This window comes from Camelina sativa, chromosome 13 (assembly GCF_000633955.1).
Source record: "Camelina sativa cultivar DH55 chromosome 13, Cs, whole genome shotgun sequence".
NCBI classification, from domain to species: Eukaryota; Viridiplantae; Streptophyta; class Magnoliopsida; order Brassicales; family Brassicaceae; genus Camelina; species Camelina sativa.
The window spans coordinates 546,945-564,312 of NC_025697.1; the positions used below are offsets into that span (position 1 = coordinate 546,945).

Here is a 17,368-nt window from a genome sequence, read left to right on the forward strand (position 1 = left end):
AAAAAAAAAAAAAAAAAAAAAAAAAAAGGTTAAATTGTAACGAATACTTCTTCCGCCGACGTAAGTACGTAACTGTTAATCACCGTTAAATTGAACCGGCCGGTTGATTCCAAACCGACTTAAATGTGACTAGTCAATGTTTTTATTTTTATTTCGACTAGTCATTTATTAAGATAAATATTTTTTATATTCGAAGAAAATATTATGACAGTGAATTCTTTATTCTCGGTTAAGTTGTGGCACAAATTAATGCGACTATTTTTTCCAAAATTAAAAACGAAAACAGCCGGTTTATCTTAAAACCAAACTATAACTGTAAATTGGTAACAAAAGAGATTTAACGGACGTTAAAAGTAGAAGAAGAAGGGTTAACGTTAGAAACAGAAGTTTTAACCTCAAACGGCACTATTAGGCTAATTGCGTTGACCATCGTACACGTTGGCAATGCAGTGTGGCTCTCGATTATTTTGAACCGTCGGATCTTTAGAATACCACTCATCCTGGTGGATTTTCAAGCGAGAGCCGTTGATGTATATGGTGTTTGTTTGGTCATACAGAATAGAGGGTTAAGAAATGTCTTTAGAAAGATAATGGAAATGGTCAGGGTATTACTACTTGGCTTATGCTTGGTTTATAATTACATATTGAAAAAACTATGTTTTGTTAAGCACCTGAGACCTTGGGGTTTTATATCAGACAATGAGATTGATATCAGTAGTGTAACAAGAACATCCTCACGGACTCCAAAAACTTTCAATTGACCATATCATCAAGGCTTGTTCTCTGTATCCTTAGAAACATAAACACACGCAGCAATCAAAATTTCAAAGCATAGGATAATTATAAATTAGATGATACCAAAATCACAGTGAAAACATAATCCATATAGAAACTGATGAACAGACAAAAGGTGAGATTGAACAAAAGGAAACAAAAGTATTACATTGCGTTCTAATAGAAGAAAAAGATTTACAAAACATAGACAAGCAAATGAGGAGTGAATATAGCGAATAAGAGACAATGAAGATGGCAAATCAACTGGTGGTAATGACATTTAATCCATCGAACAACTGTAAGAACAAAATGTCATGTCATGCCATTTGAATACTACTTTGAGTGGACAACGATCTTCTTTATGACGATGGCAGAATGGTCTAGTCATGGTATCGTTGGGAAGAATATGAATATTCGACCTATAAGTCATTACAATATGACCAGGTTTCAGCATATATGGGTCTCCACCAAGCAAGCAATCAACATGGAGAGTGGTGCAGCAGTCACCGCACGTATAGAACCCACCTTTTCTTGAGTATACTACTTTTCTTTCACATACCTCACACCAGCCTATTTGGTTACTTCCCTTTTTCCCTTCCCGAAATGTTAGGAAATGTTTGTCATGCTTATACTTTGCCTTGTATGGTAAGGTCGCACACCTGAAACATATTATATAATTGCATTCGATGCAATTCAGTTTTCTGATATAATTATTTCCATCACCATTTTCTTGGCAGATTTGACATATAGCCGCTTTTTCTTCATCTGGCTTCAAGGCTAGGAATAAGGGATGCTCGTGGCCTTGATATTCATATGGTTCCGAGACCGAGGCACAACGCAAATCAAGTGTGAAACCCTGATTATCATAGACAAAACCACAACTGTCACGCCTACAACCACGACAATAGAAGTAGTTCTCTCCTCTGTAATTATCATATCCCTTGCTGACAACCTCAAGCGTAAGTGGGTGAGGATGCAACGCATGGTGTTTCTTTCTAGGGGCATTTGCGCATACTTCGTGTAGGATGAAATCACATTGATCCATACATGAATAGTAAGTACCCTCATAGATTGGAAGGATGCAAGCTTGACAAAACTTGCTTTCATCGTAAACTCTAGTACTGACCTCGAGTCTTAGATGATGATGATGATCATGAGAAAAATGGAGTATTATTCCATCAGCTATCGTCTCGTATGGCTCAACATCTATCTCAGGTTCTTCAGGTACGCCCTCGAGATCTTCTCCATCCCACACGTCTTTTTGCAATGCACATCTTTTATGAACAAAATAGTTACCACACTTATTGCAAGAGTACGCACCATAATGGTTGTCAACCTCTCGACGACAGACTCCGCAATTCCATTTTCCGGATGGAAGAGAAGAGGTAAAAGAGATACGGTGATGGTGGCGACATATTTTTATGACATGCGGGAAATAGACACAATCTTGATGGACTACAAAGTCACATCGGACACAGACATAGGTGAGAATAGGTTCTTTGATCAGGCCGCAAACATTGCAAGGTAAGTAAGCTTGCCTGGGGAAAAAAGTGAGAGGGTGGGGATGTCTTTTTGTGTGGTCTATAACGAAAGGGACTGGTTTCATGGCACAAACGGGATGCATACTCAGTTTTTAAGTAGGAGAATGATAAATCATGTCTTGGAAACTTGTATCACAACAGATGCAATTAACAAGGGCAAAGGGAGAAGCACAAAGTCGGAGAGATTGAAAAGGATAGGAAGGGTGTTTGATTTCAAGAGGAGACTCAACGCATTCTTTGTGGAACTGGCTCTCACATGTGAGACAGAAATAGTAGCTTGTGCCAAGATTTGAGATTTTGCAAGCAGTACAACAGAAGTCGTCACCGTTAGGTTCTTTATTATTGCACCAAAAGAGAGGGACTACAGGGAGCTTACATATAAGACCGTGTTTGTGAGAATCAAGCATATATTGGACTTGCTGATCAGCGTTGGGGAAGCCACGGGGGATATCGAACCGGAGAAAGCCATCGTCATCAGAATTAACCTCCGGATTCTTCAAACTGTGAGTTTTGACACGTAAGAGGGGACAGATGAAAATGTTGATCGATAATTGAGTTTGGTCTTATTATGTTCTATGATTAAATGAATCAATGTGTCTCTAGTTAGTGAAGAATAGTGTATACACAGTTGTTATTAGATGTGTTCGACATGTCGGTTGTGACAAGTTAGGAACGGTTACGACCGTACGACTTATATATAACTGTGGTGTGTTGTAAAACAAATTGTAACAAGTTTCATGTAAATATATTTTTTCAGTTTCGTTCTTTGTCTTCTCAAAAGAGAAGAGACAAAGGTCTCTTGCTCTGTTTTTTTCTTCTTCCTCTCAATATTCTAACAGAAAAGAGGTATGTCTTCACCGGAGGTGGTGGCCGTTAAGGAACTGTATGAGAAAAACGTTTTGCCATCAATTTCTTCCTCAAGAAATCGACCGATTGAATTCATCATCACAGAAGAAACGATGTGAATTATTATGAACTTTATTGGATTTGATTAGTCTAAAAAGAAAACTTTCCAACGTTCTCAATTAAAAAAGTCTGATATAGTAGCCTACTAGCCTCCCTTGAGTTTATTTATATATTACTCTCTCACACGTTCTATTAGACATAATATAATTTTTTTTATATAAATTGGTATTGTTAATTGATGCTCTCTCTACACAGTACACACCAAATTATTTGCAATAAAATCAGTGAGTTCATCATCTCTGTCCTTTCCATAATTCCCAACGTGAAAATACAGCTAACTTATATGAATATATATAATTTGTTTATTGAGGTCTTTTATATATGATCTTAATCTTTGTTATATATAAATATTATATTGTTAAATATCTCTGTACAGTCTTCCTTTATTGTATACTGTATGTTTCCAATTGATTTTTAATCAGTCATAATATACGTCTAATTTGTGCTTGATCAATTAAAAATGCTGCGTAGTCTCTGACTCTCTCTCTCGCATGTCCAGATGTCAGACAAGTCGTTTAGTATGTTTACAATTGTCAAACAGAAAAAAAAAAGAATTACAAATGGGCTTCTCATAAATTAAAAGCCCAATGGAAGACGGATTATAAAAATGAGTAAAAAAGGGTAATTACGTTAGTGAATTTCCCTTTTTCCTCAAGCAGCTTAAAATTAACGCAGATAAAATTTCCATATGTTTTTTCCCATAAGTATAGCCGTTTGTGATTTCCTTTGTTTTTTTTTTTCTTAAGCTAATTTCCTTTTTTTTTTCTTTTTCCAAGGATTCAGCAATTTCCTTTTATGATTAGGAGTGGTGTGCTTCTATTTTATTATACGAGGGTTTGTTTCTTTTCCCCCAAATTAAAATTATCAGCAAATACAACAACAACAAAAAAAAAAATCTTTCTTACACTTTGTTCGTCTTCTTTCTCTACGGCCCGAGAGAGCCACCTTCGATCAGGTTAAATCCGTCTTCTCTCTTTCAGTTTTCTCTTTCCGTCTCATTGATGATTCTCATATGTTTTGGTTGTGGTTTTCTAGGGTTCATCGTTTCTCTTATCAGTCCGTCACCAAAATTGCCTGCCCGAGAGAAGAGAACCATCTATCTCCACTCTCCGATTAGGTTATGTCCTAATCCTTCTCTCTCTTTCAATTTTATCAATCTCTTTCACTCCGTAATTGATGCGTGATTCTTATATATGTTGATTCTAGGGTTTCATCGATTCGACTCTCACTCCGTCACCAAAATTGTCAGCCCCACAGAGCAATGCATCTCCGATCAGGTTATGTTATCATCCTTCTCTCTCTTTTATACTCCGTCGTTGTTGATTCGTATATATGTTAGGGTTCCATTGATTCACTTGTCATTGCTTATCTGAATTTGTGTCACAGGTATGATTCACCTCTGGTTCAATCACCTCTGGTTCAATCACAGGTATGATTCATCGATTCTCCTGAAGAACGAAGATGATACCGTATCCTTCAGCTCTCCTCATATTCTTTATCCTTCAATTGTATTTGTTTTGCGATTTGATTCTGATTCATTGGCTCTTCGGCTCTATTTAGGCACGGTTTTATTGTTTTGTTTCCATCGGGACTTGATGGTACATCTCACGAAGACGCACACAGTAGTCTCGTCTCTACTATGGTATCATATCTTCTTTTATGTCTCTTGTGATTTTTGAATCTTTGTCCTGAATCAAATTTGATCACATACTGTCCTCTTTTGTCTAATGTTTCTTATACCTGTGGCTCCTTGGTTACATCATATCACTCACTGTTTGGTCCCTCTTGATGTTAGGTCATTCTTAAAATTCATCCCACTGGATTGTAATTTCTCGTTTCAGCTTTCATATAACAACGTAAGTGCCTTTTGTTTTCTTTTCTTTTTTACGCTTGCCACTTTATTTTGAAATTTGTTGTCATCTTTCTTTGTTTGTTTTGAAGCACGATACTATTGCAGGTGTTCCATGACTCTAATGACCAAACTGATACCGGTATGCTCCTAACTGCAATCACTAATTATTATTTAACATAGGGTTAGGCCTTGTTTGTTTTCATGATTACAACTTGGCCTCCCTCATTTAGCAATTATTTCAAATTCGTCCCCTTTCTTTTTTACTTTTGTATGTTTCTATTCACAGGTGTATAGACGTAACGGTACCATGCTGCTGAATGGTTAAGGGTTTTCTCATGGGTGAGGAGCATGATTACGTTAGTCTGATTCTTATTTACCTATTTTCATGATTACAACTTGGTTCCCTTCAATTAGTAAATATTTCATATGTGCTTATGATTGATCTGATCTGTCTTTTTTCATTGTCTTTGTTGTATAGGTGCATTTTCAATTTAAATGGGAAGCTTTTGGGAGATTTAGTTCTTAGCTACTAAAGAACGTGTCTTGGTAAATGTTGATAGTTATCAGTTTGACTTAAATACTATTGTGGGAGCTTCAAGAATTGCTGGTAAGCAGGTCAATGTGCTGCTGCGTGTCAATCCTCAGGTATGGTTAAATTTCTAATGTTTTAGCTTCATTTTTCTAGCTTTTACAACATAATTTTTCAACACGTATTGGTTATGAGTGAACTTTTTCAGTTTGTTTACATTTTTAGGTGCTTCCGTATGTAGCTAGCTACTTACTGCGAACAGGAACTTAAAGTTTGGCATCAAGAACGAGAAGTATAATGGTTTATGGATGAGGGAGGTGAAGGCACATCCCAAAGAGCTAAAGCTTGTTGGAGCTCATTGCCATCTAGGCTCCACCATTACAAAGGTAACTCCGATTGTAGTTGTAATATCATGCTTTTGTTTTATAACGTAATTGTCAACACAACTTGATTATGAAGGAGCTATTCGGTTTTTTTTTTTAAATTTTTTACTGGAACAAGAACTCAAAGTTCGGTATCAAGAACGAGTAGCTATCATGGTTTCTGGATTAGGCAGCTGAAGACACATCCCAAAGTATTAAAGCTTGTTGGAGGTTATTGCCATCTAAGCTCTTCCATTACAAAGGTAACTCCGATTAAAGTTTCTTTAAGTTGTGTTTAGATGTATTCATGTTTGATTTTGTTTTCTCTTAAATCACGACTCATGAACTCTATATATTTGCGATTCTGCTGAAGTGGTTTCTTTAAGTGGTTTTGAGATTGGATTCTGATTTGTTGGCAATTGGTATCATCTTCAATTAAATTTCCTCTTCGGCTCTATTTGTGCAGGTTGTTTGCAAAGGGACTTTCTATAGCACATCGCACAAAGACGCACACACTCTGTGGTATTTTATCTTCGCTTCTTCGTCTTTTTATGTTTCTGCTGAGTTCTTATTGTTTTATAGCACAAGAATGCTTCTCGATCTCGATCATAAATTGATTACACTGTTTGTCCTGAATCAGATTGATCACATATACATTGTCCTGTTTTTCTCTATTGTTTCTTTAACATGTATTTCCTGAAGCTAAAGTTATTACTTGCTACCTCAAAGTTTATGCATATCACTCATTGTTTGGTTTGGTCTTTTAAATTCTTGATGCAGATTGATAGTGAGTTTGACTTAAATAATATTGTGGAAGCTTCAAGATTTATTGGTAAGCATGTCAATGTACACTGATGCGCGTTGATCCTCAGGTATGGTTAATTTTCTAATGTTTTAGCACATATTCTAGCTATCATAAAATATTTTTCAAATCAGCTTGGTTATGAGTGAGTTTTTTCTGTTTGGTTACAGTTTTTAGGTGCATTCATATGTTATCTACTGGGAACAAGAACTCAAAGTTTGGCATCAAGAACTAGAAGCTATGATGGTTTCTGGATGAGGGAGTGATGACGAGTTTCTGTTGTGAACTTGTGATATACAGGTGGGATTAATTGATCACATATGGTCAGGTTCTGTCTACTGTTTTCTTTACCAGTATGTCCTGAAGTGATTGAGTAATGACGAGTTTCTGTTGTGATATACAGGTGGGATCACATATTGTCAGGTTCTGTCTACTCTATTGTTTCGTTTACATGTCTAATGTTAATTTTCACCAATTGGAAGATTTAGTCACTTGGGTATTACTTGTTACCTCAAAATTTATGCACATCACTCACTGTTAGTCTTTTAAATTCTCGATGCAGGTTGTTTTTAAAATTCACTCCACTGGATTGTAAATTCCCGTTTGAGCTTTCCGGTTTTACTGAACATTCTCTCCACATGGGCTACTCCAACAATGTAAGTACTCTTTTGTTTAACTCTACCACTTTATTTTGAAATTTGTTTTCATCTTTCTTTGTGCTAAAGCACCATATTTTTGCAGGTCTTCGATGGCTGTAATGACCAAACTGATATCGGTATGCTCATAACTGCAATCACTTATGATGATTATTTAATATAGAATTAAACCTTGTTTGTTTTCATGATGACAACTTGGCCCCCTTCAATTAGCAAATATTTCAGCTTCATCCCCTTTCTTTTTTACTTTGGTATTTTTCTATTCACAGGTGTATAGACGTAGCAATAACATGCTGCTGAATGGTTAAGGGTTTTTTCATCAGCGAGGAACATGGCTAGGTTAGTCTAACTCTTACTTACCACTTTTCATGATTACAACTTGGTCCCCATCAATTAGCAAATATTTCATATGTGCTCTAGTCAGATTTTCCATTGTCATGGAGAGGAACATAATGTCAAACAGACTTAACGGATCATTACTTGGTAAGTGGTAACTCAATATTGAAACCAATAATGTATCTCTTTTCAAATAATAATACACAGAGATGGATTCGAAGACACCAGTGGAAACTGAAAACGTAACCACAGTGTTGGATTCATCTTCTATTTCCAAAGTCAGGATCTTCTTCCTTAAGAGTTTTTTCTTCCCCGGGAGATTTCCGACAAGTGTTTTAATTTATGCTGGAAACTTAAGAAACAATAGTTGCTGTTCGATCGTAGAGTAGAATATATATTTAAGTCAGTGCCGTGCCTAGAAACTCGAGGCCTTTAGTCACAGCTCTGATTTTTAGTTATATATATGGATTAGACTATTAGAGCTTGTTGAAATTAATTACTCAATTAGCTTCTACTTGGTTTTTTAGAGAGTTTTTTATATGGTACAAATTTTATCAAAATCTCTGTTATCTTGAACTCCAAAATTACTTAAAACATATAACGGTAGCTCTTCATCAAGAGTTCCTGTAAATTGATTAGAATTTGACGAAAGAATCAATGGACTCTTCTTGAATGACTTGTCTATTTTTTTCCTCTACTCCACTACAGATTTCTTTGAATAAGAACTAGATTCGTTTTTACTCATAGAATCTGTAACAAGAACCTCATCATAGTGTAAATCGTCTCTTCCATCAAATGCGACTTATCTGTATAAGGAAGGAAAAAAAAGAAACAAACAAAATTGCAGATATGAAAGACGAAAATTACAATGTGTATTAAATGTAGAAAGAACAATATTAGAAAACGTATACAGCCCGAAGAAGTCGGATATTTTAGGGCAGAGAAAACAAGCACAACGACGATAGGGAATGAGGATACAGTAAATCAGAGAAGACGACGAAGATGACAAAGCGTCTGGCTGTGATTATTCCATTAAAAACCACCCTGCCAAGCACGATACAGAACAAAAGGCATAGTTTTTGTATCTGAATAATACTTTCTGTGGACAACGCTGGCCACAATTGCAAATTGGGCGAGACAAAGTATTGTTGTGTAGAATCTGAAACTTCATATTATACTTTATGGCTTGGCCAGGCTTCATATATATGTCTTGCCCAAGCAAGCAATCAATATGAAGAGAGGTGCAGCAGTCGTCACACGAATAGAACCCTTTGTTTCTTGAATAGTACCCTTTATCTATTGGATCTCCTATGCTTCTTTCGCATACATCACACCACTCTGAATGATCATTTGCCTTTTTCACTTCGTAAAATGTGAGGAAATGATTGTCATGTTTATACCTTGCCTTGTATGGTATGGTAGCACACTTGAAACATACCACAAAATCGCATTCGATACAATTTAGTTTTCGACAGCAATATCTTTCACCAACTTCTTGGCAGATTTGACAAACTACCGCATCTTCTTCTTCTGGCTTTAAAGCTAGGAATAACGGATGCTCGTGGCCTTGATATTCAAATGGTTCAGAAATTGAGGCACACCGTAGGCATAGTTTGAATCTCTGACCTCTTCCAAGATTCTCATAAACGAAACCACAACTTTCACGCTCACAACCAACACAATTGAAACGACCTTTGTTGTCACCATATCCATCGGTGACAACTACTAGTGTAAGTGGAGAAGGATGCAACGCATGGTACTTCTTACAGGGAGCATTTGCACATGCTTCGTGGAGGATGAAGTCACACTCATCCATACATGAATAGTAACTGCCCTCGTAAACTGGAAGGACGCAGGCTTGACAAAGCTTGTTTTCATCATAATCTTTACTCATCTCGATTTTCAGATTATGGCCATGAGAAAAATGGAGTATTACTCCATCAGAGATCGTCTTGAAGGGCTCAACAACTATCTCAGGTTCTTCAGGTATTCCCTCGAGTTCTTTCCCGTCCCACAAGTCTCTCCGCAATGCGCATCGTGAGTGAACAAAATAGTGATTATCACACTTGTTGCAAGTGAAGGCACCAAAGTCAGTGTCAACATTTTGACGACAGACTCCGCAAGACCATTTTCCGGATGGAAAGGAGTAGGTAAAAGAGATACGATGGTGGTGACGAGATATTCTTATGACATACGGGAAATAGATACACTCCCGGTGGACTACAAAGACACATCTAAGACAGACGTAGGTAGGAATAGATCCTAGGGTGAGGCCACAAACATTGCAAGGTAAGAAAGCTTGTTTAGGGAAAAAAGTGAGAGGGTGGGGATGCCTTTTTGGGTGGTCTATAACGATGGGTATTAGCTTGAAGGCACAAAACAGATCCAAATGAAAGTTGTTGGTAGGACAATAATAATTCATGCCATAGACACGTACGTCACAACAGTTGCAGTTGAACTTGTCGTCAGAGTAGTGCTTGGGAGGACTGTAAAGTTGGAGAGAAAGAGAGGGATATGAAGGGTGTTTGATTTCAAGCGGAGACTCTACACATTCTTTGTGGAACTGGTCACCACATGTGACACAAAAGTAATAGCTAGTGCGCTGCGCTGAGCTACAGCATGCACGGCAAATGAAATCGAAAATATGTGGTTTCTTATTGTTGCACCAAAAGAGAGGGAGTAAAGGGAGCTTACAGCTGTCGGAATGAAGCATATACTCGGGGGGTTGTTCATCATGATCATCGCTTTGTATGCGAGGGAACTGAGGAGGAATAACAAGCGGGAAAAAGCTACCATAACCCCCCTTCTTCACACGTATAGAAGGACATATGAAAAGAGGGTCGTCGCCACCAGAATCAATGGCTGCTTCACCGGAAGAAGAGGAATTAATTAAACAATCTGTTTGAGATAACAGAGTGTATATGAGAAATGGTTTCCCATCTATTTCTCCCTCACGATATTCACCGACTAAATTTGAATTCATGGCTGCTACAAAAGACGTTTTTTTTTTTTGGATAGTCATGATATTCTTCTCCTCTTCCATGCAAGCTAATTAATAATACTAAGCTTATCAATATATGTGTAGATATTAAATTTAATGTTTTAATTATATCTTGGTTAAAATCATTTTGTTTCTTTGTTACAAAAGAAAGTCGTTAATTATTATTTTCGGTCTGCTGGTCTTTGTTTATTTATAATAATAATCTAGAGTTAAATTGTCTTAACGGTAACTTAGTTATCTTCAGTTTAATGAATTGTAGATCAATTTTTAAATGAACAACTGACACATTGTTGATATCTGACTTTCTCTCTCTTATCTCTCTCGAATCTTTTAGAGAGAGAAAGTTCTCTTCAGATTAAAATCGAAATCTCTTTGATTTTCATCTGGTTTTTTGTTGTAATATATTATCCAGCCTAGTCTGGATCTTCTCTCTCGTCTAAGTACGAGTTTTGTTTTAGCCGTTTTGGCTAGTTTCTTTTATTTTGTTTGGTTTTTCCCCTTTTGCAGTAACAAAATCTCTTCAAGTGAAAGAGACAAACGCCGAGAGTGAAAATCAGAGGTTCAAAAGATCATCAACTGCTCGATTTCCTTGCAAGAAAGGAACATTTTTAAAAATAGGTATAGTAAAAAGAGAATCTCATCTACTTTTCTATGTTATACTTATTAGTTATACTACTTATACTGTTATACATAATAAATTATTAGATTTTTGTTTTACCTCCATATTTAAATTAATTCAGTTTGATTTTTTTTTTTTCATTATTCTAATACTATTGGTGTTAACAAATACTAGTAGTAGTAAAATATTTTTACAACACTGATTAACGATATTTTGAATTTATTACGCTGCTCTACAGCACGCATATCAAGACAGGTCGTTTAATATGTTAACTATTGCTACAATTAATATTTACCAATTGACCATATTATTAATTTATCTCTCACAACTTGTTGTTGTAAATGGACTTCTCATAAGCTAAAAGCCCTATAAGGTTCAGTTGGGCTCTGCGTAAACTGAATTGTGTGATGAGAGAAATGGAAAGATAAACTGAATTGTGATTAAGCATTAGTTTAACGCGCCGATTCATTACGGTACTGAATTTGTTTTCTAATAATAAAATAGCGGTTTGTGTAATATCCTTTTTTTTTGTAAAACATTTACGTTTCAGTAGATTCCTTTTGTTTTAACAACTAGTGAGCAGCTAGCTTAATAAGTCTTTCTTCTTTGCCAAATTATAATTGTCAGGCAACAACAAAATAAGTTTGTCTTCACACTTGGTTCGTCTTCTACTCCTCTATAGAGTCCGAGAGAGCCATCTTCGATCAGCTTGTAATTAATTGTCCTCTCTCTTCCAATTTTATCTCTCTCACTCCGTCCTTGATGATTCTCATATATGTTGGTTCTAGGGTATCTCCTCTGATCAAGTTATGTGATGAGATCTTCACTAATATCATCACATCTTCATATTTTTCTTCAGCGGTGTGATATTATTCCAATTCCGATGCGCATCTTCATCTTCATATCGTTTGTTCCTCTACTCAATTGTTGTGAATTCTTCTTCTTCTTCTTCTAGGGTTTGGTATCTCTCTCTCTCAATTGCTTTTTATTATTCTAATTTGAATTTCATGTTATTTTCACTTTCGGGTTTCTGTTTCCTTTAATTTGGGGTTTTGATATAGCTTTCCGTTGGTTCTTTTGCTTATTATGATTTCTTCTTGTTCTGTGATTTCAGGTTTTCAACAGCTGATTCAAAAGGAGTTTACGGGTCTGATGAGGAATCGGAATTAATAGTTTAGTTTACTTGTTACTACTGAACCTTGTTTTGCTTAGCTCTGTTTGTTGCAGATGAAAGCATATGGTGTCTTCATAGTTTCAAGATTTCTCTCTATCTTTGTGTAGTTTGGGGATAATTTCTGAAGCTTGTGTCCTTTTGTGCTTCACAAACCTGGAACTACACATAGAGCACTTTAGAGGATGAAGATGATGGAATAAATCCTAATATCAACAAAGAAGGAGCCATACACTTTACACTAAGGTACTCTTGTTATTACTTCTCAGTTTGTTCTAAATACGAAGATACTAAAGTGTTGGTCATGTTTTTTTACAGATACCTTTTGTATGGAGATATCTCGACAAAGGCAGCTCATATGCTCGCCTTTACCTAAGGTAACGCCTTGAATTCAAAACTTAGGTTTCCCAAATAACGTGCATACTGACATACCGGTCGATCGTTTATTAACTTATGCGTCTATACACACTATTAGGTAGCTGATTTCATCGCAAGGTTTATTCAAGGTTATATTTTTTTTTCTTTTTTCTGTTGAGGTCTTTGTATATTCTTGTTTGTATGTATGTTTACATTAATGTCATCTTGAACAAGCAAATATGTGGCGTAGTCTGACACTCCCACATGTTCTATCAGACAAAATAGTCGTTTAATAATCAAACAGAAAAGATGTTGTTGATCTAACAAAAAGTTTCAATTTATATATATCCTATACTGAGCTTGACCATGTATATAAAATGAAAATAAGCGAGAGAGCCATCCGATCTCAGAATAGTATTAAATGATTAATGGCCTTGAAAGAAACGTCTGAATCCGTTGCCACAATGAACTAATCCGTTGACCATCGAGTCACGCACACGATTGGAACTTGGAAAGATACTCAAAACTTCTTGACCGACAGATCATGAGTAGTATTCATCCTTACGGTCTCATACTCTCTCGTTCATAACTGTTTTCCTTGCCTTTTAGCGAGAACCGCCCGATCTCTACTATTAAGAGAGAGATAAAGTTGTGGATTTCTGATCATTACAAGTGTATTTATACGATGTATCTATACAGTACCCTGTATCAATACCAGTGCAGTATACTGTATCTATACAACTTCATCTAATAATCTCCAAGTATGAATGCCCACAAAACAGATATGTTACTCAATTTTGAAAACAATTCTGTATCTCTTTTCAAATACACACAGATATATTATTGTTTTCCTCTCTTCTACTACATATTTCTTTAATACATAAGCATTTTCATCCTTACTGATCATAAAATCTGTAAGAACATCATTGTAGAGTCCAAGACCCTCATAACCACGGGCACAAATTTTAAAACAGGGGATGAAAATAATAAATAAGATAATAGAACAACAATGGTGAAAACAAAGTCAATGGAAGAGGATAAGAAACAAGAAGATGACATTACATCTTACTAACGGAATGTGGAGAGATTAAATATTACAAATCGTCTGGTTATGAGTAATCATTTACAAGCTCTGCCCGGCTCCTTTTCTGATGGTAGCCGATAAAGTGTTGTTTCGAAGACTTTATAGCTCTTGAGTAATCGGTTACAAAATCATGGCAAGATATAGCACAAAATGTGTATTTTTCTTTGTATTTGAAAACTAATTTCAGTCGACAACGCTGCCCGCACGTACGGCAGAATGGCCGAGACAAAGTGTTGTTGCGAAGAATATGAAGCTTCTTCTTATAATGGCTGTGGGAACCCATCACATTAAACGCTATGGTGTGACCAGGCTTCATATACATGTCTTCTGCAAGCAAGCAATCAATATGAAGCGTGGTGCAGCAGTCGTCGCACGAATAGAACCCTTTCTTTCTTGAATCTGCTATTTTTCTTTCGCATACATCACACCACTCTGAATGATCATTTGCCTCTTTGGCCTCGTAAAATTTGAGGAAATGTTTGTCATGTTTATACATTGCCTTGTATGGTAAGGTAGCACACTTGAAGCATATCACAAAATCACATTCGATGCAATTTAGTTTTCTAGAATAAGTAGACGCATCTTCATCTTCAGAACTTCCTTGGCAGATTTGACATATTGCTGACTTTTCTTCTTCCGGATTCAAAGCTAGGTATAAGGGATGATCATGACCTAGATATTCAAATGGTTCAGAAACCGAGGCACATCGTACATCTAGTTGGAATTTATCTGTTCTGGATTTAGTACCATTCTTTTCTCTGAAATCCTCATAGACGAAACCACAGCTTTCACGCTGACAAGCATTACAACAAAAACGTCCTATGTTGTCATCATATTCACTAGTGACGACCTTTAGCGTAAGTGGGTGAGGATGCAAAGCATGATGTTTCTTGCAAGATGCGTTTGCACATGCTTCGTGGAGGATGAAGTCACATTCATCCATACATGAATAATAGCTACCCTCGTAGATCGGAAGGCTGCACGCTTGACAAACCTTTCCTTCGTCGTAGACTCTACTGATCTCGAGTTTCAGATTATGGACATGAGCAAAATGGAGTATTACTCCATCAGATATCGTTATAAACGGCTCGACAACTATCTCAGGCTCTTCAGGTACTCCATCGAGTTCTATCCCATCCCATAAGTCTCCTCGCAAGGCGCATCTTGAATGAACAAAATAGTCATCGCACTTGTTGCAAGAGTAGGCACTATAGTCGGTGTCAACCTTATGACGACAGACTCCGCAAGACCATGTTCCGGATGGAAGAGAGGATGTATAAGAGATACGGTGGTGGTGACGAGATATTTTAATGACATAAGGGAAATAGATACAATCTTGATGGACTACGAAGACACATGGAACACAGACATAGGTGGGAATACGATCTTTAATGAGGCTACAAACTTGGCAAGGCAAGAAAGAATGTTTGGGGAAAAAGGTGAGAGGATGGGGATGCCTTTTTGGGTGATGTATAACAAAGGGTAAAGGCTTGAACACACAAAACAGACACATACTGAAGTTGCGGGTAGGAGAATAATAGCACATGCCATAGATACGTATTTGACAATGTGTGCATTTCAAGACGCGGCCGAAAGGATAACTGTAAAGTTGGAGAGAAAGAGTGGAATAGGAAGGGTGTTTGATCTCAAGTGGAGTCCCTACACATTCTTTGTGGAACTGGTCACCACATGTGACACAAACGTAATAGCTAGAGCGTTGCTCTGTGCTACAGCAAGCACGGCAAACGAAATCGAAAAGATGAGATCTTGTATCGTTGCACCAAAAGAGAGGGAGTAAAGGGAGCTTACAGCTGTCAGAATGAAGCATATACTCGGGTTGTTGTTGCTCATCATGATCATCGCTTTGTATGAAGAGAGGGGAAACAACCAAAGGGAGAAAGCTTTGATCTGAAACTCTCGTGTATGGTTTTAACTTTACAACTTTGAGACGTAAAGTAGGACAGAGGAAAAGAGGCTCGCCGTCGTCCCCAACACCGGTTGTGGTGTCTGTTTGAGATAAGAAGAATGTGTATCTGAGAAATGACTTCCCATCGATTTTTCCCTCAAGAAATCCACCAACTGGATTCGAAGTCATGGCTGCTTACAAAAGACGATTTTGGGTAGTTTATGATATTCTTCTTCTCCCTCTTCCATATACTTAGACAGCTAAGCCTTGATCGATGTGTTTATCATTTTTAATTAGTTGTTGGTATCTTGGTATAATTTATATCTTGATTAAAATCATTCTGTTTTTTGGTCGCAAAAAGTCGTTGATTACTATTTTCGGTCTTTGTTTATTTATTTTTTTATTTATATAACGTTAAACAAAAATTTATAAAATCAGAAACTTTTTTTCTTTTACCATATATGTTTTTATTAATACTAGGAAATCGACCCGTAAAATTGTCGCTCGGAAAAATGAAAACTTAAAATAATTGACATTATTAAACAATTTTTTCGAGTGGAGACTTGATTATAATTTTCTAATTGCACCACTTTTTTTTATTTCAATTTATTAATTTGTTTTCTTTAGCTTTTCTCTTTTCATCTTTGTCTCTCTAATGGTATTATTTGTCTGTTGGTATGCATGTCAATTAATATTGATGTCCCTATAAAGCCAGAAGAGTTCAACATTTCCGAAAAACTATTTTCGACTCCTAACATTATCCTTCGTTTGCTTTATTTGAAAAACAAAGCAACCATCAAAAATATGAAATGAACTTCCAGCTATCGCCCTTTAATGAATTGAGAAAATTCATGTCTTTTCCTTTTACAAAATCTAATAAACTTTTTTGATACAAAGTATTTACTATTTCTTTCATAACACATATTTCAAACACCCATGGATCATTAATCCCATAAAACTAATGAGACAACTCTATAGAATTAACCAAATTTAACATAAGATTATAGGAACACAAGCAATGCCAAAAGCAACATCAAGGAGAAAGAATATGCTACAATTTAAGAATACGTCTATCTTTTTTCTTCAACACTTTCTACTTTCATGCTCATTTGAAACGTTTCTATATATTATCAAAATGTTTGGCACCGAGAAAGTAAAAAAAATTAAAATTAAATCTAAATGTTTGTCTTACAAATTAATAATAACAAACCTTGATCATTTCTAATTTTCTATCCAGTGGACATTTTACATTAAAAAAAACTTATTACAAGCTTGAAATTTAAATAGGTTAAATTTTTATATAATTATAGGCAATCAAAAAAAATTATACCATGTTTGTTAAAAAAGTTTGACATATTCATATCTCTATCATCATGACTGATTGGTAACAAAAAAAAAAAAAAAAAAACCAC

General features: G+C 36.1%; 2 protein-coding genes, 2 long non-coding RNA genes and 1 pseudogene across 16 annotated transcripts; 2 read left to right on the forward strand and 3 right to left on the reverse strand.

The window, feature by feature from the left end:
• LOC104737794 lies at positions 1,004-3,258 on the reverse strand (annotated as a pseudogene).
• LOC104734236 lies at positions 4,148-8,379 on the forward strand. Of its 10 annotated transcripts, none has more exons than XR_759069.1 (19): positions 4,148-4,236; positions 4,317-4,398; positions 4,488-4,558; positions 4,668-4,710; positions 4,842-4,923; positions 5,077-5,137; positions 5,223-5,272; positions 5,420-5,489; positions 5,612-5,778; positions 5,888-6,048; positions 6,164-6,287; positions 6,491-6,546; positions 6,805-6,896; positions 6,997-7,126; positions 7,230-7,249; positions 7,389-7,482; positions 7,568-7,601; positions 7,752-7,821; positions 7,903-8,379. It is a non-coding gene; the product is annotated as an uncharacterized LOC104734236 (long non-coding RNA). The 10 variants fall into 10 exon arrangements; XR_759068.2 differs by having other exon boundaries at positions 7,907-8,379; XR_759074.1 differs by having other exon boundaries at positions 8,026-8,379.
• Positions 9,178-10,801, reverse strand: LOC104737795. Its single transcript, XM_019234375.1, has 3 exons — positions 10,513-10,801; positions 9,420-10,038; positions 9,178-9,244 (listed from the first exon to the last, which is right to left on the reverse strand). Exons 1-3 carry the CDS (start codon positions 10,799-10,801, stop codon positions 9,178-9,180), a joined length of 975 nt encoding a protein of 324 aa, XP_019089920.1.
• On the forward strand, positions 11,107-13,290 carry LOC104734237. Of its 4 annotated transcripts, none has more exons than XR_002034786.1 (6): positions 11,107-11,437; positions 12,066-12,149; positions 12,227-12,399; positions 12,553-12,855; positions 12,928-12,986; positions 13,085-13,290. It is a non-coding gene; the product is annotated as an uncharacterized LOC104734237 (long non-coding RNA). The 4 variants fall into 4 exon arrangements; XR_002034787.1 differs by having other exon boundaries at positions 12,298-12,399; XR_759078.1 differs by having other exon boundaries at positions 12,066-12,399.
• On the reverse strand, positions 14,453-16,145 carry LOC104737796. Its single transcript, XM_019234801.1, has 3 exons — positions 15,860-16,145; positions 14,798-15,394; positions 14,453-14,571 (listed from the first exon to the last, which is right to left on the reverse strand). Exons 1-3 carry the CDS (start codon positions 16,143-16,145, stop codon positions 14,453-14,455), a joined length of 1,002 nt encoding a protein of 333 aa, XP_019090346.1.